Raw genomic sequence first — 21743 nt, forward strand, 5'->3', positions numbered from 1 at the left:
TTCCAGTTCCCACTCAAAACTAGAAGCTTTTCTGGTCACTTGGTAAATGGGCAGGAGTAGCACACCCAAATTAGGAATATGTTGTCTCCAAAATCCAAAGAGGCCAATTAAGCATTGCGCCTTTTTGGTCATAGGAGGGGCCAGATGCAACAGCTTATCCTTCACCTTACAAGGTATATTTCGACATGCCCCACACCACTGGACACCTAGAAATTTTACTGAGGTGGCAGGTCCCTGTATATTTGCTGGATTTATCTCCCATCCTCTGACATGCAAACACCTTACCAACAAATCTAGAGTACTTGCTATTTCTTGCACACTAGATCCAATCAACACAATATCAATACAATGGACCAATGTGATTGATGTCTTGTGGGAGGGAGAAATGATCAAGATCCCTACAGACAATATTATGACATAGAACTGGAGAGTTGATATACCCATTAGGTAGCACAGGGAATGTATACTGCTGGCCTTGCCAGCTGAATGCAATCTGTTTCTGGTGGTCCTTAATAAGAGCTATTGAGAAAAAAGCATTTGCCAGATCAATAGCCGCATACCAGGTACCAGAGGATGTGTAGATTTCCTCAAGCAATGAGAGCACATCTGGAATAGCAGCTGCAATTGGAGTCACCATCTGGTTAAGCTTACCATAATCCACTGTCATCCACCAAGACCCATCTGTTTTCTGCACAGTGCAAATAGAAGAGTTGAATGGGGATGTGGTGGGAATCACCAACCCTGCATCCTTCAAGCCCTTAAGAGTGGGATTAAACTCCGCATTCCTTCCAGGAATCCAATATTGCTTCTGGTTTACTATTTTGCTAGGCAGGGGCAGTTCTAGTGGTTTCCACTTGGCCTTTCCTACCATAATAGCCCTCACTCCATGAGTCAAGGAACCAATGTGAGGATTCTGCCAGTTGCTGAGACTGTCTATTCCAATTATGCATTCCAGAACTGGGGAAGTAATCACAGAATGGGTCTTGGTACCCACTGGACCCACTGTGAGACAGACCTGGGCTAAAAGTCCATCAGTCACCTGACCTCCATAAGCCCCAACTCTGACTCATGGACCAGAGACACACTGGGTCTCCTGGGAATTAATGTCCCTTCTGAACCAGTGTCTAATATTCCCCAAAATATGTTTCCTTTTCCCTAATGCACACTCACACTGGTAAATGGCTGTAGGTCCTCCTGGGGAAGGCTGGAAGATTCACAACAAAAATTATTGGCAGTGTAACAGGGTCCTTCCCCAAGATTCCCAGCCTTCCCCTCATTCAAGGGGCTCTGGGTCTTTAAACTGTCTCAAGTCTGGGTATTGATTAAGGGGTCATGACTCTCTGTTTCTGTAATTCAAAGCAGACTTTTGTTCACTTGACCTAGAATTCTTCTGCTTATACAGATCAAACAAGAATTTAATAGACTGCCCATCTATTTTACTAATAGGTACTCTCTGATCTACCAGCCAATGTCGTAAGTCTCTGCATGTCAGATTATTTTGACTGCTGCCTTGAGCATGTTTTCCATTATGGTAGCCACATCCACCTTTTCTTTGGTGATTAATTGCTACCACATGGCTTCTGCCAACTCAGGATCTGATTATCCCGATTGTGCTTAAGGATTCCAGGTCAGTGACAGCAGTTCCCACAGTAATATCTGACCCACAGAGAAGGGTGACTACAGAGCTCTTCAGGGATGACAGACCTAGTCTCACAAATTTATTCCTCACCATCCTGGTAAAAGGTGTGTCCTCTGGACATTCCTGGGGTGTGTGAACAGGTCTTCCATGATAAATCCACTCTAACATTCCAATCTCTCTAAGCTTTTGAATCCCCTCCTCTACATTATACCAGGGCAGTTCTGGCGTTTCAACCTCAGGTAATGTTGGCCACCTTTTGATCCACATTTCAGCCAATCACCCAAACAGTTAATACCCTTTCTAACCCCTTGAGCTACAGCACTGAATGCAGAATCTCTGCTTAGTGGGCCCATACCAATAAATTCAGCCTGATCCAACTTCTTATTTCTTCCACCATTATCTTACACCTTTAATATCCATTCCCATGCATATTCCCAATTTCTTTCTGTATAAATTGGAAAACTCATACACTTCTTTTGGACTATAGTGTACTTCCTCATGGGTCACAGTTTTTACCTCACCGTTTGGGGCCTGTTGGGACTTTAGTTATAGGTCTTGAAACAAAGACTGGTGTTGGGGGTGGGTCATGAAAAGAATTAGAAGTATCCCTTAAGTCATTTACCTCAGGATAGTCCATGGCTGTTTCACCTTGTTAAACAGGATTAATCTCTCCAGACAGAGGAATGAGGGCTCCTTCTTCAGGGGAGGAGATCACAGGTTTAGCAGGCACTGAAGGGTTAATCTCTTTAGGTGAAGGTTGGATGGCAGACTCCTCAGGGCAGACCAGAGGTTGGGAAGCTGTTTCGTCAAAGGCTGGAGGTTGGGTAGCTGTCTTTTCAGGAAAGACTTGAGATGGGGGTGCTGTTTCCTCAGGACAGACGACTGCAGGTATATCTAACAAAGACAGCAGAATCCAGGTTTCCAATGTCCTCACTGCCATTATTATCAATCCATATGTTCCCATCCCAAGTTTCAGGATCCCAGTCTTTTCCAATCAATGCCTTTACTTTAACAGCAGACACCTTGTGAGTTTGAGATTTCAGTCTATGTTGTAAATCTGCTACCTGCACAATGAGACTCTGGGTCTGATTTTCAGAAATCTCAAATGTTTAGTCATGGAATAAGATTTTCTTTCAGGGCACACATAGAAACCTTTACATCTGTCATACAGTGCTTAAGTTTCAAATTTGAAGCCTTTAGCTCATTTCTTTCTCTTATAACTTTATCCAGCATATCTAAGAGCAACCAGCCAATATCATCAAACCTCTTAACTCTACAAAACTCTTGTTTTTTGCAATGAAAGGGATTCATTTCATTTAGACAATTCTGAAAACATGCAGCACATGCTAAATGCATGCACACTGTAAGTATGCACAACAGCATTAATAATAAATATGACTATTACAAAGCTTTAAATGAAGGTTTTATTCTTTTAATAGGCTTCTCTTTTAAGTAGCATCTAAGCAGAAAAAAGAAGACAGTAATACCTTGTTCCAATCTTAAAACTTCCAAATAACTAGGATACCTATACTTTGTCCGTTTATCTTAAGCACCTGGACATTCTTTTACTCCCAGGATCTTGGCTCAGTGGTCTGATAAGTAGCTTCAATATTTTAAGGTTTTAGTGTTAAATATTTTAAACAAAACAAAACAAAACAAAACACCAAATTTTTAGTCAGTGAAACTCTTTAAAACTATGCAGAATCCCTGCATACAAGGGAAGAAGACGACTTCTGAGAGGTACAAAATGAAGAATGAGAAAACTATAGGAAATAATGCAGAGGCTCCAAAATTTGAAAATTATCTTAGGGAGTTAATGGATATACCAAGGGATTTTGACTAGATTTTGTAGAATTTTACTTTTACATGAAACTTAAATAAAATCATATTTAAAAGAATATTAGAGTACTGTTTTCATTATTTTCATATATGTACATTGTAATAGAATTAAGAATCTGTGTATTTTCATATAACTAATAAGCTCATTTAATCTTTGATTTGCTATTTTTTGCAATTACCTAAGGTATGTGTAGATCACACAATTTAAAATGATCATATGATAGCTTTCAATGGAGTACTATTTTTCTTTTTAGTTTCCTATTTTTAGAAGGACAAAATGTATTTGGTTCTCCCAACAAATGACACTCCTTCCTGTCTAATCAGTAATTTTTAAAGAAAACTGTAATAATTCTGGAATTTAAATGAGAGCCACCACATGCTTCTGTTTGCATAATGCCAAAATAAAACTTACAATTGAGTACCACAAGAGCAAAATAGAGCCCTTAAAGCACCTAAGAATCAATCAAATGTTGTTTTATACCAGTGAATAACAAATGCAATCAAATTCTGGTTTTGATTGGTTTCATTTTATATTTGGTATTATTTTATGTCACAGAACTGTAATTCAGGTGTCAGGTTATTACATACTTTAAGGGCACTCTGTCACTTTTCCTAGACCAAAATAGATGTTCCAATGATCATTCACTTGGTTAATCCACATTTTGTTAAAATGCTCACATAGACCTACAAAATTATGCAAACAAATCCTCCCAAATCTTACACAGCACAATCTCCCATTATTAAACAAATTAGACAATTTATCTGTGAGCCATTGCTTTGTGCTTTAACTCTCTATGTCCACTCTGGCACTTTGTCATTGCTTGAAAATGCTGATTAGTTTGAACCAGAAGTAACCAACACCATTCTTGCTTGAGGTGGGGGCAGTATCCTGCCAATGTTGCAAAAATATGCACCAAACCATTTAAAAAATGTAAAACTCTCTTGGTAATGGCTGGATTATAGATGAGGATGAGAAGAACCACAGTCTTATGGATGTCTTAATAATCTATTTTGAGACACTAAAAGACAGGTGCAGCACAACAATACATGAGTTAAGCCCCAGAAGATCTGTCCACACCATTAGTCCTGGACAAAATGAACACCAGCTTCAGAGACTGGAGTGCCACTTTTTTGTAAAGAAGGTGCTTGAGTAGTTTGAAGTTTCTGTTTATATTTCTGCATATGCTTTGACCGTGAATGCAGTTTGTTGAAAAGTTCACAGAATTTATACTCTGGAAATAAGGTTTCCAAAAAGCCTTCCAAGAAGATATAAAACATTCTCCTATTTAGCTGGTTGTGTTGAACCATTTCAAAAATACAAAGAATGCCTTTCCATGTTGTCTCAGCCCCAATAATGTGCTTCAGTTCATCTGGTATAATTGCAAGTAATTTAGTTTTCCCTGCAATTCTTGTTCTCAATGGAATAGCTTTATCTCTGATGGAACACCCTCTGCTAAAATGCCATTTGGACAAAATGCATTTCTGAAACATTTCTTGAATCTGCTACTTGCTCAGGTAAGGTCGTTCAATCTACATGGTCAACTATTTTTCTATTAATATGTGGCTCTAATAATCTGAAGCAGGTTTATGATATTCCTTTGCAACCACTGATTTCTCTCTTTTAAATCAAATACTTCATCCATGAGAACCAGCATTATGGATCCATATTATCATGATGATCCATATTATCATCAAATTGAGCTGAGAGCCAACAATGTTCAGGATCTGAATCAGCCTTCAGAATTAAAGGAGGCACCTTGAAAAATGATTGCTTTATATCTTGACCTAATCTTTCTGATATTTTGTCCATGTTGTCTGACATTTTAGTCATTCCTTCCGCCAAACTACCAGGAAGGGATTTAACTGCATTTGAAACATTCCTTATAGAATTGTGAAGCAGATTTACGAAAGTGTCCATCTTGTGGACAAAATCTCCTTTTCCTTTACTGTAGCTTTGTTCTCAAGGAAGTTACACACATAGTGAGCCAAAGCTGGTGATGCTTTCATCATTTCAGGAGTTAATAATCACTGCAAATATGCATTTAGATCCTTTTTTCTCTTTTCTAAAAAATCTTTTTATCTAAAAGTCTTTTTATCAAGAAGTTTCAATTGCTTGATAGATTTTCATACTGTTCATTGATTCTCGTGGAAGTCATGGAAGTCACTATAATGACAATAGGTTTTCCACATCTCTACACTGTTTAGATTGTGCTGGTGTACACTAGTGGCATATAATGCATATGGCTTTCCATGATAAATACAAATGCCACTGTCTGAAATATAAGCATGAAGTTTTACTGAGTCATCAGAAGACACATTTGAAAGGTCATCTAAAGACAAATTTATGCTTCCTGTAGGAGACCCATTAAAAGATTCTCCATCATCGTCATCCGATCCTCTGAAACAAGGATCTTTTAACATATCTAGCTCAGCTAGCATGTGCACATAAAGTGCATTCTGTTTAAAGGAAGGATAAAATCTTTCATCTCATAGCATCAATTCACACACCTTCCTTTGAATGTCATCAAAGATTTCAGGGGTTGGATCTTCATAATTCAAAGTATCTGCTAATTTTGCTACCAAAATAAACAATAACTATCATCAACTGTCATTATCAACAATAACTCTTGGAGATGCTTTTTCTGATGAATACTGTTCATAAATTCCAACAGCAGCTGCTCTTTTTTTTTTTAAGCCTTTATTTACTTTTGATCAGGGAAAGGACAATCTCAATGTCAGCTTGTCACCTAATCATAAACTTGAATTTACAGGATTTACTACCCTAAAGACACTGTACCTACTGACTTTGACAATAAAACTTAAAATGAAACAATCTCCCTTCAGTTCCCTAAGGTTGCCTGCCTAAAGAACAGAGAATCCCTTGTGATAGCCGACATTGGTAACTGGCCTAGGTGTAAGGTCAAACAGCAAAAAAGGAACAAACAACGCTAAGAGCATTGCACCTTAATAGCCTAGCAAATACAAACATCACAGAAATGTTGCAGGCACCAAACTTTTTTAACAGTAGGTTCAACCCAAAAAGTAGTTTGTGAAATCAACTGGTTTGCATGTGTGCATCTGAGTAAGCTAATTATTTTTCTTAATGATCCCAGCAGGCTAATGTGCAACCATGGAAACAAACTTCCTTAAACCCAATTAACTATACTGAACACAAAAATCAAAGTTTAGATCTATTTACCCAAAAGCTCCTCCAAGACCAGGGAGATCTGCTGTAATGATAAAAAACTGTCAACACTTAAAGGATTTGCATTAATATACAAAAGACTTAAAGTATTTCTTTTCCACTATTCCTTCCTATGTCTGAATATGGAAATGCTTAACTACTCAGACTCATGCAACTGCATTTAAAATAACAGGATTTACTACCATGAATTTTTTTCTAATAATTTACACCACAGGAGTAGTTAACTCCATTCCAACTCCCTAAGAATACCCAAACAGAAAAAACTTTGTTCAGTTCAGTGCTAGCTGTGGCCTAATACCATTTTACTATGCCACTACTTCAAATATCTTACAAAGATTAACCAATTTTTGATCCAATTTTAATGGGTAAATTTATTCCTATGCCAAAATCCTTTAAATTTGCTAACTACCTTTGACACTTAAATTCAGTTAGGTATAGTTCCTGCAAGTTTTACAGTGGTCTTTCCCTATGTATATATCTGGAGATACTGTAAAAAAAAAAAAAAAAAAAAAAAACTGTTAAAGTCATAATATTGTTATTACCTAAAGCTTTTTCTAGGAAACCACTGACTCTGAAGTCAAAAAATTAGTCATAATAAATGACTTTCCAAATAGGAACACAAAACCTTTTCTATTCATAAAAGGGGCCACTGCATGTTTTGTCTCATTAAAAAGCTATTTTTTCTTGAAAATGCAGTTCAGAAGACTCATGGTTTACCAGGAAGTTTCGGTTAATCACAATACCATGACAATGTCTCCAGATTCGGAGGGAAAAGGATATTTATTCAACAATGTGGTGGAAGCCTAGAGCAAAGAACACATCTACAAAGATGGAACAGGATCATACGGACTGGCTATTCATAAAGGACCATTGTTCCTCCCTATAACCAACATTCTCTACAAAATAAACCATGCCTTCATTATTACTTATTTAAAAGTACATTTTTACAGAGCTATTTAGTACCTGCACAGAAAAACAATCACATAAGGAAGCATTTATTTGAGGTTTAATATGAAATCATACAAATAAAATTTGTGTAAACACAAATCCACACCGAGGTATAACACAGATAGCAAAAGACAAAGTGAAAACAAAGAAAACTAACTGGCAGCTATATATAGTTGGACAGTTGTGTCTTGTACACTAGAAAGTATTTTTCAAAATAATCACCTTAGATCAACAGAAGACCAATCTTCAACATCGTCCTGCAAGATGGGTTACTTTAGCATTTCCTCCTGTTCTCTCCAAGGTCCTCTTTTAGTATGGCTGGTAATTGTTTTGGTGATTGCCACCCCCTCGAGACGCCTTGCCATATGTGCTCTGTTGGCCACTGTAGTCTGTATATCCCTGTCCATATCCATAGTTCCCATAGTTATACCCAGGATAATCATATTCACCACAGCCACTATAGTTCTGATCACCACCATAGGCACTATTGCAATTTCCATATCCTGGATCATAATAGTTATTAAATCCTTGGTTCCAATTTTGGCCCTGACCTCCTCCTCGATCCCTTGTACCACCTCCTCCAGCAGCTGCAGCTCCTCTTCCTCCTTTCTGTTGTTGCTGTTGCTGCCTATATACCCCTTTGGGTTGTGCAACTTTGATTTCACACTTCCCAGAACCAATTTGATGGTATCTGCTTTCTAATAATTTATTTACTGGCTCTTCATCTGTATATGTGATAAAACAAAACCCTCTTCTTTCATTTGTTTTTGTATCCATGGGAAGTTCAATATTTTCTATTTCTCCAAATGCTCCAAAATATTCTTTTATTTGCTCTTCAGAAGTACCTGGGCTCAAGCCTCCAATGAACACTTTACCGTCATCCTGACTCTTGCTGGTGTTAATCTTGGTTCCCTTTGCGAATTCCTCTATGTTGCTCTACTTGTTCATGTCCTCCATGGTGGCGGAACTGTCGGCAGGAGGGTGCTGGCGTGCAGACTGAGTCCCGGTAGCAGCGGCAGCAAAGCGTTGTATGGAGCTAGATTTAAAAGTCGTGGCTGCTCTTAAAAGATCTTTGGTTTGGTTGATTTGATGTTTTCTATCTTTCTGATGACTTAATAAAACCTCTAGCTGCTGTTAGGCTATAACCTGGTATCCTTACACTGTCATCCAGAAGAAGAGATGTGCTTGACCTCCAGTTTGCTGCATGTAATCCATAAAAAATTGTAGCACAACATTGTCTACAAGAATGCTGTCCAGGGGGCTGTGTAAATTTTCCCAAAATTCGCTGCTAGTTTCACAGTATTTATCTCTTTGCCTGACTGCAACCTCTGTATTCGAGTCACATACTTTCTTTACAAATAATCAACTATTTATTTGATTTTTAATAGTGTTGATATCAACAGCTGTATCTAGAGATCTAAGATACTGTAATTCTTCTGCTGCCTTACCGCTGACTGCTTCTACCTCTCCAATTTTTCAACTTAATAATGTTCATAAAGGCCTCATAGTTGCAATTAGAATCACAGATCTTCCATATGAAATACTGATTAACATAATCAGGATCACTGAGTTGATTTATTAATGGAAGAAGAATTCTTCTTACAAGGATTTCCCTGACAAAATATCACATGATCTTGTTCTGGAAATCTCCAAGAGGTAGCAATAAATATAATAAGACCTCACACAAATCCCTTAGGAATCCTTCATCTTTGGGAGATGTGCAGACTAGATCGTGGCAAACTTCCTTCTCCATTTCAACTTCAACTTCAAAGAAGGTATGTACAAGATCTTCTGCTGTGCCTTTAACTTGATCATCTTTCTGTTACTGTCTGTTGAGATTTTCTGAATACTCAAAGATGTGTGCCAAAATCATCTACAATGCATATGGTAAAATAAGGTTGCCAGTCTATTTCTTTTGACCTAGAAGCAAACTGAATGAGTGCATTTTGCCTAATTTCAAGAAGAAAAGATTCATCATCAATGTATAATACCAATACTGGACATAGTCCCTCAAGAAAAACTGGATAACTTGCTGGAGAGGTTCATCAATTATATTGGCACCAGTCAATCTTCTATCAATCTTAATAGTCCTGGCTTCCTGTTTCATTTCTTCTAAGCACTTAGGAACCTCAGTCGATGCTGGAGGAAGAAATGAGTATTCACACTGCTTTAGGTACTTCTCCAAATTTGTTTTTCCAAACAGTAGAGTAACCACAAAACCTCCACCCACAAAGTAGAGGATATAAAATGCCAAATAAATTACAAAGGGTCCAAAGATTACTAGAAAGAGGACAATGCCAAGGCTTCCCCATCCCCATATGGAAAGACTGACCTCTATTAACATTATCACACCTTAAGGAAGTAAGCTCCTCCCTAGCCTTGCCGCATGGCAACAGCCCTAATGGCAGTGAAAACTGCCCAGACCTCTGCCAATGGAGGCAACTGCTCCTTCAGTCTTCTCCTGGGCAGAGGCTTTACTCAACTTTGCTGGCTTTCCCCCAGCTGGCTGCTCGCAACAGACACACCGCCACCTTGGAAGCTGCAAAAACGCTGTCACCCAGAGACTTGCTTCATACAAGAGTTTGATTAGGAAAATCAAATGGTGATATTTTGCATATCTCCATTGCCAAACCATGCCATGGACTCTCAGTGTCATGTTGACTATTGGAAATGGAGTCATTTGTGCCTTTGAATCTAATCAGAGTAGGAAACCAATTGTAAAAGTCCATTTTAAGACTCTGTTTCTCAAGAACCACTCCTGGTATCAAGTGGTATTAGGGTTCTCTAGGGAAAGAGATCAACAAAAGATATCTAAATATAAGATTTTATAAAGGTATCTCACATGACTGTGAGGATGCACCAGTCCAAATTCCATAGGGCAGACAGCAAACTGGCAACTCCAATGCTGGTGTTCAATGAACTCCTCAGGAAATGTTTCACTGGTTAGCCAAAGAAGTGAAGGTCCTCTGCCTCACTTAAAAGTCTTCAACTTATTGGATTAAAGCCAGCTGACTGAATTCTCTCATTGGGAAGACACACCCTTCATTAATGTAATGAGTCACAGCTGTAGCCAATTGACTGCTAATTTAATGAGCCAGCCTTATTGCTTATTAACTAGCCACAAATGTCCTTGCAGTAATGATTAGGCCAGTGCTTGCTTGACCAGACACCTTTACACCATCACCTGGCCAAGTTGACACATGAAATTAACCATAACACCTCACTAGTATGGACTAAATATAAGGTGTAAACTTATAATTAAATCTGAGAGCATCGGTGTGCCAGTTTGAATGTATTATGTCCCCCAAACGCCATTATCTTTGATGTAATCTTGTGTTGGCAGACATTATCAGTGTTGATTAGATTGTAATTCTTTGAGTGTTTCTTTGGAATGTGCCCCACCCAGCTGTGGGTGATGACTCTGATTGGATAATTTCCATGGAGGTTTTGCTCCGCTCATTCAGGGTTGGTCTAAGTTCATCAGTGGAGCCATATAAATGAGCTGACATAACAGAAGGAACTCAGTGCAGCTGTGAGTGATGGTTTGAAGAGGAGCAAGTTTGCTAGAGAAGAACGTCCTGGGAGAAAGCCATTTTGAAACCAGAACCTTGGAGCAGACGCCAGCCATGTGCCTTCCCAGCTAACAGAGGTTTTCCAGACGCCACTGGCCATCCTCCAGTGAAGGTACCCAATTACTGATGTGTTACCTTGGACACTTTATGGCCCTAAGACTGTAACTGTGTAGCCAAATAAACCCCCTTTTTATAAAAGCCAATCCATCTCTCGTGTTTTGCATTCTGCAGCATTAGCAAACTAGAACAATGGGTTATCAGTTGAAGTGTTATTGTAAAGGTTCCTATATTGTAAGTTCTTAAAGAAGTCACATTTATTGATGAGTTGTAACAGTTACTTCTAAATTCTGAGATGCTGAGCTGTTTGGGTGTGGTGTGGTCAGTCCCTGGAGCTTTGGGTGTGTGTGCAGCACCTGGGCCTTAGAGCCAGAGTTTGGCAGCTGAGTGTTGGCATTGCCCCATGCAGCAACTGTTAAAGAGGCTGAAAAGGAGATCAGACTTAGAATGGAGATATGAATAAAATGAACTTGGTTGAGATTGGGGTAGATCAGACTAAAGAGTAGAGGATGATATTAACTGTGTTTTAAAACTTCAGCTTCTATGTGGGACCAAAGGAAGAGACGTTTGGTGCAAAATTGATATTTTCTTTAACACACTATATAATTTAACTTGTGTGGTCAGTTTACTCAAACACCATAAATACATGGAACCTTGCACACAGAATGAGATCAGTTGGTTTGTATGGGTTAGTGTGAAGCCCAATACATCCCAGAGTAATTTGGGCAGAGAATAAAAAGGATTTGCAAAGCCCCCTTGAGGGACTAGGGGAAAACGTGGAAATATTAAACTTCCCCACATGGGTAATTGATATTCTCCCAAGCATTGGGGACTACCAATTTAGTAGGCTAAGTCCTCAATTTTGGGGCTTGCCCTTATGAAGCTTCTAACTGCAAAGGAGAGGCTAAGCCTACTTATAATTGTGCCTGAAAGTCACCCCCAGAGGACCTCTTGGTGCTCAGATGTGGCCCTCTCTCTAAGCCAATTGGGAAGGTAAACTCACTGCTCTCCCCACTACATGGGACATGACTCCCAGGAGTGTAAATCTCCCTGGCAACATGGGACATGACTCCTGGGGATGAGCCTGGACCTGACATCATGGGATTGAGAAAGTTTTCCTGACCAAAAGGGGGAATAAAAATGAACCAAAATAAAGTTTCAGTGGCTGAGAGATTTCAAATGGGAGTTGAGAGGTCATTTTGGAAGTTATTCTTATGCATTATATAGATATCCCTTTTTAGTATTTAGGGTACTAGAATAGCTAGATGGAAATGACTGAAACTGCTGAACTGCAATCTACTTTCCTTGATTCTTGAAGATGATCATACAATAGCTTATATGGTGTTAATGTATGATTGTGAAAACCCTATGGCCGACACTCCCTTTACTAGTGTATGGACAAATGACTGGAAAAATGGGGAAAAAAGTAAATGAATAATAGAAGAGAAGAGGGGTATGGGGTGTTTGGGATGTTCTTTTTACTTTTATTTTTATTTTTTGGAGCATTGAAAATGTTCAAAATTTGATCGAGGTGATGAATGCACAACCATATGATACTGTGAACAACTGTTATACACTGTTATACACATTGGATGGTTGTATGGTGTGTGAATACATTTCAATAAAATTGCATTAAAATGATATGGCATTTGGGACATTGGGAATGGTCAATCAAATGCATCACATGTCACATCACCGAAATCTCAACATCTGCCCATCACACAAAATTTCATGCTGCCCCTTCTCTGAGAGAAATGCAGTATAGTATTGACCCTTCATCCTCAGTTCATAGGTACTGAGTGAAGCTCTACCTTCACCTTCTTTGGCCCAGCAAGGGGAGCCTCTAGAAAGAATAAAAAGTAGAACGGAGCCAAGGTTCTGGACAAGACGTCCTGCTTATTCCCCAGCAGCTCTTGGCACAGAGATGAGGGGCCACAGAATGCAGAGGTCTGATTCTGGCTCTCCATACACAGGAAACCACACCACTGAGTGGGACATATCTCTCCATTTGTAATCTTGAGTGACAGTTCTATCCCTTCTCTTACCCAGAGCAGAGCTGATTTCCTCTGAGGGTCCAAGACCATGCACATTATGAGGATGCAGGTAGGAGAGAAAGGAACTGGGGGCTAAGACCCTTCACTTAGGAGGTGGGGAATGGGCTTCCTCTGAACCTTAGTGGCCTGCTACACCTCAGAGGTGGCTCAGAAATGAAGTATGAATGGGGTGAAGCTTTGAAGCAGCAGCTACATCAGGGTCTTATCCAGGCAAGTACACAGATTTGTTTTGAAGTTGACCTGACAGAGCAGGCATACTGCTCTCACTTAGACTGTGTTTATGAAGGCACTGGACATAATGAGGGACATGAAGGTTCTCCAACCCACCCCTTCAGCATGACTATTTAAGAGAAAGAAGATGCTCCAGTAGCGAGATTCCTAGCTGAAGGGTAGCGTGTTTCAGATCAGAGCATACTGTGTGGGGCTTTTTTTTTTTTTGCTAATAAGTTTTTTTTTTTAATTCAGTTTTATTGAGATATATTCACATACCATACAATCATCCATGTTGTACAATCAACTATTCACAGTACCATCTTATAGCTGTGCATTCATCACCCCAATCATGTGTGGGGCTTTCTGACATTACTGAAGCTACCAGGGTGCAGCCTGGCATTTCCATGTCTAGCCTTCTAGCAAGGTTAGTGGGTGGCTAAGAGGTGGAATGCCTCAGTCAAGGAACAGAATGAGGAGGAGGGGCTATCTCCATATATAGATTGGGATGGCTGGAATCGGAAGTACACTCCCTGGATGACAGATGCAAAGGCTTATAAGCATTTTGATATACAGTGTGAGATCTGCTTATGAGTCTATGAAAGTAAATGCAGTCTCAGACTGATGAGGGAAAACAATGAGGACTTATCACCTTTGCTCTTCTAAAAAAATGCAAACCTTTCACTGTCACTCAGTGATTCCGTTAAGAAACCTAGGAGCAATGTATCGCACAAAACTCTCTCTGTTCCTCATAGAACCTGACCCCTATTCATCATGAATCTACTTGGTTCCATCAGAGAAGGCTGGTCCCTCTATGTGGAAATTTCTTCCCTATTCTCTGTCTACTCAATTACCCTCACCCATTTCTAGATTAATTCCTCTGATAATTTTTAAATAAGTGTTCCCTAGACAGGATTTTTCTACATTGCCCTCAACCCAAATGTAAAGTTCAAATGTCTTCTAAAACCTGTACTTAAGATTCATATACAGCACAATTCTAATTTTCCTTATGCCTCACCAACAGCTTTAATAGTCATAAAACTGCAGACTTCACATAATAAAGTATAACACAGACTTGGGGTGAAATGGTCCCTTGGAACATATTAGCTGTGAACTGAGGTAATCAACTAAAATTGTTCATTGAAAATACCTCTAACACAATGAGAAATCAACTAGTTATAATAGCCAACTCATATATACAATTCAAATAAAAATATATTTTGTTTAGTATATAGCAAGTTTAATACATTAGTGCTCATAAAATAAAACTACTCAATTGAAATTTTTCTTGTGCTTTCCCCTTATCACTAAGCTTGAAAGACCAGAAGATTATGATACTTAAGGAAACTTAACTATGAATTTAAAGATGCCATGTGTACAGCAATGAAAGACTGATCAATACTAGTTGGAAGATTACTGTGTCTGTAAAAAATGACGCTAATTAAAATTTACCTGACTTCTTTTATCAATTTCTTGCAGTTTCCTGTGTGTAGAACTTTTGTGGCCTTGGTTAAGTTTATTTGTAAATATCTGATTCTTTTGGCTGCTATCGTAAATGAACTTTTTTTCTTGATTTCCTCCTCATGTTGTTAATTACTGGTGTAGAGGAACACTATTGATTTTTGCAAGTTGATCTTGTACTTTGCTCTGCCACTTTGCTGTATTCACTTCTTAGCTCTAGTAGCTTTGCTGTAGATTTTTCCAGATTTTCTATATCTAGGATCATGTCATCTACGAACAGTAGAAGTTTTCCTCCTCTCCAATTTGGATGCCTTTTATTTTTTTCTTGCCTAATTGCTCTAATTAGAACTTCCAGCACAATGGTGAATAACAACGGTGACAGTGGGCATCCTTGTCTTGCTCCCGATTTCAGGAGGAAAGCTTTCAGTCTTTCCCCATTGAGTATGATGTTATCTGTGGGTTTTTCAAATATTGCCTTTATCACATTGAGAAAGGTCCCTTCTGTTCCTATCCTTTTGGGCATTTTCATCAGAAAGGATGTTGAATTTTGCCAAACACCTTCTTTGCACTGACTTAAATGAACCTGTGGTTTTTTGGATGTGATTTACTGATGTGTCCAAGGGCTGACTGTGGTGATGAATGAAAAACTATGATGATTCTGTGAACAACTGATTGTATGCTGTGGATGATTGTATGCTATGTGAATTTATCCTTATAAAATTGCAGGGGGAAAAATAAACAGAGGAATAAAACTCCTGGAGAAAACATGGACAGAGGGATGTACCTATTCATTGTTGGTGGGGAAGTAGAATGGTGCAGCCCATCTAGAGGACAGTATGGTGTTTCCACAAGAAGCTAAGTATGTGGTTGCCATAACATTACATATCCTCATTATTGGGTTTAAACTTAGAGGAACTGAGGGCAGGGATATGTATGGACATTTGTATACTGGTCTTTATGGTGGCAGAATTCATGATCTGCAATAGATGGAGGTGGCCTAAGGGTACATCAACTGATGAGCAGAATGATGAACTGTGGTGTATGCATACAATAGAATATTGAGCAGCTGTAAGAAGGAATGAAGTTGTGAGGCATGCAACAAGGTGAATGGATCCTGAGGACAGCATTTTGAGTGATTTAAGCCAGAAACAAGAAGACAAACATTATAACACCTCACTAATGTAGACTAACTATAATGGGCAAGCTCTGAGAATTGAATCTTAGATTATCACAGGTTATCAGGGGAAGCCTACTGTAAATGTCCCTAGATTGTAAGGTCTTATAGCAGTCACATTTACTCCTGAGTTGTAATGGTTATCTCTAAATTTTGAGATGTTGAACTCTTTGTGTATAACCTCATCAGTCCCTGGAACTTCAAGTATCTGTGTGACACCAGAGACTCAAAGCTAGAGTTAAGCACCTATGAACGTCAGTATTAACCCATACAGCAACTATTTTAAAAGCTGAAAAAGGGTTCAGCTTCAATTAGAAATAAGAATGAAGCAGATCTTATTAGGACTAAGGTAAATCAGAATAAAGTATAAAGGAAAACTTCAACTTCTATGTGAGACTAAGGGAAGAGACGTTTATTTGGTGCAGGACCTATATTTCCTGCAGCACACTAAATAATTTAACTTGCATTGTCAGTTTATTCAAACACCATAATTACATGGAATTTTTTTTTTAATTCAGTTTTATTGAAATATATTCACAAACCATACAGTCATCCATGGTATACAATCAACTGTTCACAGTATGATCATATAGTTATGCGTTCATCACCACAATCTATTTCTGAACATTTTCCTTACATCAGAAAGAATCAGAATAAGAATAAAAAATAAAAGTGAAAAGAGAATACTCAAACCATCCCCCCATCCCACCCTATTTGTCATTTAGTTTTTACTCCCATTTTTCTACTGATTTTTTTCAATTTTTTAACTTTGTTTATCAAAAAATTAAAAACAAACAGGCAAACAACAACCAAAAAAACCCCACAACATTTCAAACAAAGCAATGGATTAAGGAAAACAAATAACCTAAAATAACTACTTTGCTTCCAATATGTTCCTACCATACCCCAAGAAAATTAATAAACCCTGTCCAAACAGAGGAGTAAGAAAAACAAATAATCTAAAATAACTACATTGCTTCCAACATGTTCCTACCATACCCCAAGAAAATTAACGACCCCTAAGAAAACAAAGGAATAAGAGAAAAAAAAAACCTAAAATAACTCTATTGCTTCCAACATGATCTTACTATATCCAAGAAAGTTTACAAACCATAATCATTCCTGAGCATTCCCATAACATTGAGATTACCCTCCATAGTTTATCTGTTCTTATTAGATTATCATTCCCCCTCCATTAATTGGTATCTCTAGGTCCCCTACATTCTACACTATAAAACATTGTACATTTTTCACAGAATTCACATTAGTGGTAACATACAATATCTCTCTTTTTATGCCTGGCTTATTTTGCTCAGCATTATGTCTTTTTTTTTTTTTTTAATCTTCATTTTATTGAGATATATTCATATACCACGCAGTCATACAAAACAAATCATACTTTCGATTGTTCACAGTACCATTACATAGTTGTACATTCATCACCCAAATCAATCCCTGACACCTTCATTAGCACACACACAAGAATAACAAGAATAATAATTAGAGAGAAAAAGAGCAATTGAAGTAAAAAAGAACACTGGGTACCTTTGTCTGTTTGTTTCCTTCCCCTATTTTTCTACTCATCCATCCATAAACTAGACAAAGTGGAGTGTGGTCCTTATGGCTTTCCCAATCCCATTGTCACCCCTCATAAGCTACATTTTTATACAACTGTCTTCGAGATTCATGGGTTCTGGGTTGTAGTTTGATAGTTACAGGTATCCACCACCAGCTACCCCAATTCTTTAGAACCTAAAAAGGGTTGTCTAAAGTGTGCGTAAGAGTGCCCACCAGAGTGACCTCTCGGCTCCTTTTGGATTCTCTCTGCCACTGAAGCTTATTTCATTTCCTTTCACATCCCCCTTTTGGTCAAGAAGATGTTCTCTGTCCCACGATGCCGGGTCTACATTCCTCCCCGGGAGTCATATTCCACGTTGCCAGGGAGATTCACTCCCCTGGGTGTCTGATCCCACGCAGGGGGGAGGGCAGTGATTTCACCTTTCAAGTTGGCTTAGCTAGAGAGAGAGGGCCACATCTGAGCAACAAAGAGGCATTCGGGAGGAGGCTCTTAGGCACAACCATAGGGAGGCCTAGCCTCTCCTTTCCAGCAACCGTCTTCCCAAGGGTAAAACCTGTGGTAGACGGCCGAACCCATCAAACCACCAGTCCCCTATGTCTGTGGTCATGTTAGCAACCATGGAGGTGGGGTAGGCGAATACCCCCGCATTCTCCACAGGCTCCTCAAGGGGGCACTGCATCTTTTTTTTTTCCTTGTTTTTCTTTTTTTTTTTTTTAACTTTCCCTTGTTTTTTAAATCAACTGTATGAAAAAAAAGTTAAAAAGAAAACAAACATACAATAAAAGAACTTTTCAAAGAGACCATAACAAGGGAGTAAGAAAAAGACAACTAACCTAAGATAACTGCTTAACTTCCAACATGTTCCTACTTTACCCCAAGAAAGTTACCTAATATAGCAACATTTCAGTGAACTTGTTCCTACTACATCCATCAGAAATTAACAGACCATAGTCATTCCTGGGCATCCCCAGAACATTAAATAGCTTATCTGTTCTTCTTCGATTATTGTTCCCACTTCCTTAATTGCTCTCTATTGCTAGTTCCCCTACATTCTACATTACAAACCATTTGTTTTACATTTTTCAAAGTTCACATTAGTGGTAGCATATAATATTTCTCTTTTTGTGCCTGGCTTATTTCGCTCACCATTATGTCTTCAAGGCTCATCCATGTTGTCATATGTTTCACGAGATCGTTCCTTCTTACTGCCGTGTAGTATTGCATCGTGTGTATATACCACATTTTATTTATCCACTCATCTGTTGAAGGACATTTGGGTTGTTTCCATTTTTGGCAATTGTGAATAATGCTGCTATGAACATTGGCGTGCAGATATCTGTTCGTGACACTGCTTTCCGATCTTCCGGGTATATACCGAGAAGTGCAATCGCTGGATCGAATGGTAACTCTATATCTAGTTTTCTAAGGAACTGCCAGACTGACTTCCAGAGTGGCTGAACCATTATACAGTCCCACCAACAGTGAATAAGAGTTCCAATTTCTCCACATCCCCTCCAGCATTTGTAGTTTCCTGTTTGTTTAATGGCAGCCATTCTAATCGGTGTTAGATGGTATCTCATTGTGGTCTTAATTTGCATCTCTCAAACACCTAGTGAAGCTGAACATTTTTTCATGTGTTTCTTGGCCATTTGTATTTCCTCTTCAGAGAACTGTCTTTTCATATCTTTTGCCCATTTTATAATTGGGCCGACTGTACTTTTGTCATTGAGTTGTAGGATTTCTTTATACATGCAACATATCAGTCTTTTGTCAGATACATGGTTTCCAAAAATTTTTTCCCATTGAGTTGGCTGCCTCTTTACCTTTTTGAGAAATTCCTTTGAGGTGCAGAAACTTCTAAACTTGAGGAGTTCCCATTTATCTATTTTCTCTTATGTTGTTTGTGCTATGGGTGTAAAGTCTAGGAAGTGGCCGCCTAATACAAGGTCTTGAAGATGTTTTCCTACATTATCTTCTAGGAGTTTTATGGTACTTTCTTTTATATTGAGATCTTTGGTCCATTTTGAGTTAATTTTTGTGTAGGGGGTGAGGTAGGGGTCCTCTTTCATTCTTTTGGATATGGATATCCAACTCTCCCAGACCCATTTGTTGAAAAGACCATTATGACTCAGTTCAGTGACTTTGGGGGCCTTATCAAAGATCAGTCGGCCATAGATCTGAGGGTCTATCTCCGAATTCTCAATTCGATTCCATTGATCTATATGTCTATCTTTGTGCCAGTACCATGCTGTATTGGCAACTGTGGCTTTATAATAAGCTTCAAAGTCAGGGAGTGTAAGTCCTCCCACTTCGTTTTTCTTTTTTAGAGTGTCTTTAGCAATTCAAGGCATCTTCCCTTTCCAAATAAATTTGATAACCAGCTTTTCCCAGTCTGCAAAGTAGGTTGTTGGAATTTTGATTGGGATTGCATTGAATCTGTAGATGAGTTTGGGTAGAATTGACATCTTAATGACATTTAGTCTTCCTATCCATGAACATGGAATATTTTTCCATCTTTTAAGGTCCCCTTCTATTTCTTTTAGTAGAGTTATGTAGTTTTCTTTGTATAGGTCTTTTACATCTTTGGTTAAGTTTATTCCTAGGTACTTGATGTTTTTAGTTGCTATTGAAAATGGTATCTTTTTCTTGAGTGTCTCTTCAGTTTGTTCATTTCTAGCATACAGAAACATAGTGACTTATGTGCATTAATCTTCTATCCCGCTACTTTGCTAAATTTGTTTATTAGCTCTAGTAGCTGTATCGTCGATTTCTCAGGGTTTTCTAGATATAAGATCATATCATCTGCAAATAATGACAGTTTTACTTCTTCTTTTCCAATTTGGATGCCTTTTATTTCTTTGTCTTGCCGGATTGCCCTGGCTAGCACTTCCAGCACAATGTTGAATAACAGTGGTGACAGCGGGCATCCTTGTCTTGTTCCTGATCTTAGAGGGAAGGCTTTCAGTCTCTCACCATTGAGTACTATGCTGGCTGTGGGTTTTTCATATATGCTCTTTATCATGTTGAGGAAGTTTCCTTCAATTCCTACCTTTTGAAGTGTTTTTATCAAAAACGGATGTTGGATTTTGTCAAATGCTTTTTCAGCATCTATTGAGATGATCAATTGATTTTTCCCTTTTGACTTCTTAATGTGTTGTAATACATTGATTGATTTTCTTATGCTGAACCATCCTTGCATGCCTGGAATAAACCCCACTTGGTCATGGTGTATGATTGTTTTAATGTGTCTTTGGATTCAATTTGCAAGTATTTTGTTGAGGATTTTTGCATCTATATTCATTAGGGAGATTGGCCGGTAGTTTTCCTTTTTTGTAACATCTTTGCCTGGTTTTGGTATTAGATTGATGTTAGCTTCATAAAATGAGTTAGGTAGTGTTCCATTTTCTTCAATGTTTTGAAAGAATTTGAGTAAGATTGGTGTCAGTTCTTTCTGGAAAGTTTGGTAGAATTCCCCTGTGAAGCCATCTGGCCCTGGGCATTTATTTGTGGGAAGATTTTTGATGACTGATTGGATCTCTTTGCTTGTGATGGGTTGGTTGAGGTCTTCTATTTCTTCTCTGGTCAGTCTAGGTTGTTCATATGTTTCCAGGAAATTGTCCATTTCCTCTACATTATCCACTTTGTTGCCATACAGTTGTTCACAGTATCCTCTTATAATTTTTTTTAATTTCTTCAGGATCTGCAGTTATGTCACCTTTTTCATTCATTATTTTGTTTATATGGGTCTTCTCTCTTTTTGATTTTGTCAGTCTAGCTAGGGGCTTGTCAATCTTGTTGATCTTCTCAAAGAACCAACTTTTGGTGATATTTATCCTCTCTATTGTTTTTTTGTTCTCTATGTCATTTATTTCTGCTTTAATCCTTGTTATTTCTTTTCTTCTACTTGGTTTAGGATTGGTTTGCTGTTCATTTTCTAGCTTCTTCAGTTGATCCATTAGTTCTTTGATTTTGGCTCTTTCTTCCTTTTTAATATATGCATTTAGT

At 38.4% G+C, this 21743-nt stretch overlaps 2 protein-coding genes and 1 pseudogene across 5 annotated transcripts in view; all 3 read right to left on the reverse strand.

Moving 5' to 3' along the window:
• Window positions 1-21743, reverse strand: part of LOC119524569 (zinc finger protein 596-like) — a 131102-nt gene that overhangs the window by 53342 nt on the left and 56017 nt on the right. The window contains exon 2 of one of the 4 annotated variants that reach the window (XM_037823261.1): window positions 2262-2533. The exons of the other annotated variants lie outside the window; for them this stretch is intronic. The gene's annotated coding sequence lies outside the window, so the exon portion shown is untranslated. The remainder of the gene's footprint in view (window positions 1-2261; window positions 2534-21743) is intronic. 4 annotated transcript variants of the gene reach the window in all.
• Window positions 4035-10320, reverse strand: LOC119524568 (annotated as a pseudogene).
• On the reverse strand, window positions 7788-8721 carry LOC119524570 (heterogeneous nuclear ribonucleoprotein D-like). Its single transcript, XM_037823264.1, has one exon. It carries the CDS (start codon window positions 8406-8408, stop codon window positions 7941-7943), a length of 468 nt encoding a protein of 155 aa, XP_037679192.1. The 5' UTR covers window positions 8409-8721; the 3' UTR covers window positions 7788-7940.

The sequence above is a fragment of the Choloepus didactylus genome (genome assembly GCF_015220235.1).
Source record: "Choloepus didactylus isolate mChoDid1 chromosome 11 unlocalized genomic scaffold, mChoDid1.pri SUPER_11_unloc2, whole genome shotgun sequence".
NCBI classification, from domain to species: Eukaryota; Metazoa; Chordata; class Mammalia; order Pilosa; family Megalonychidae; genus Choloepus; species Choloepus didactylus.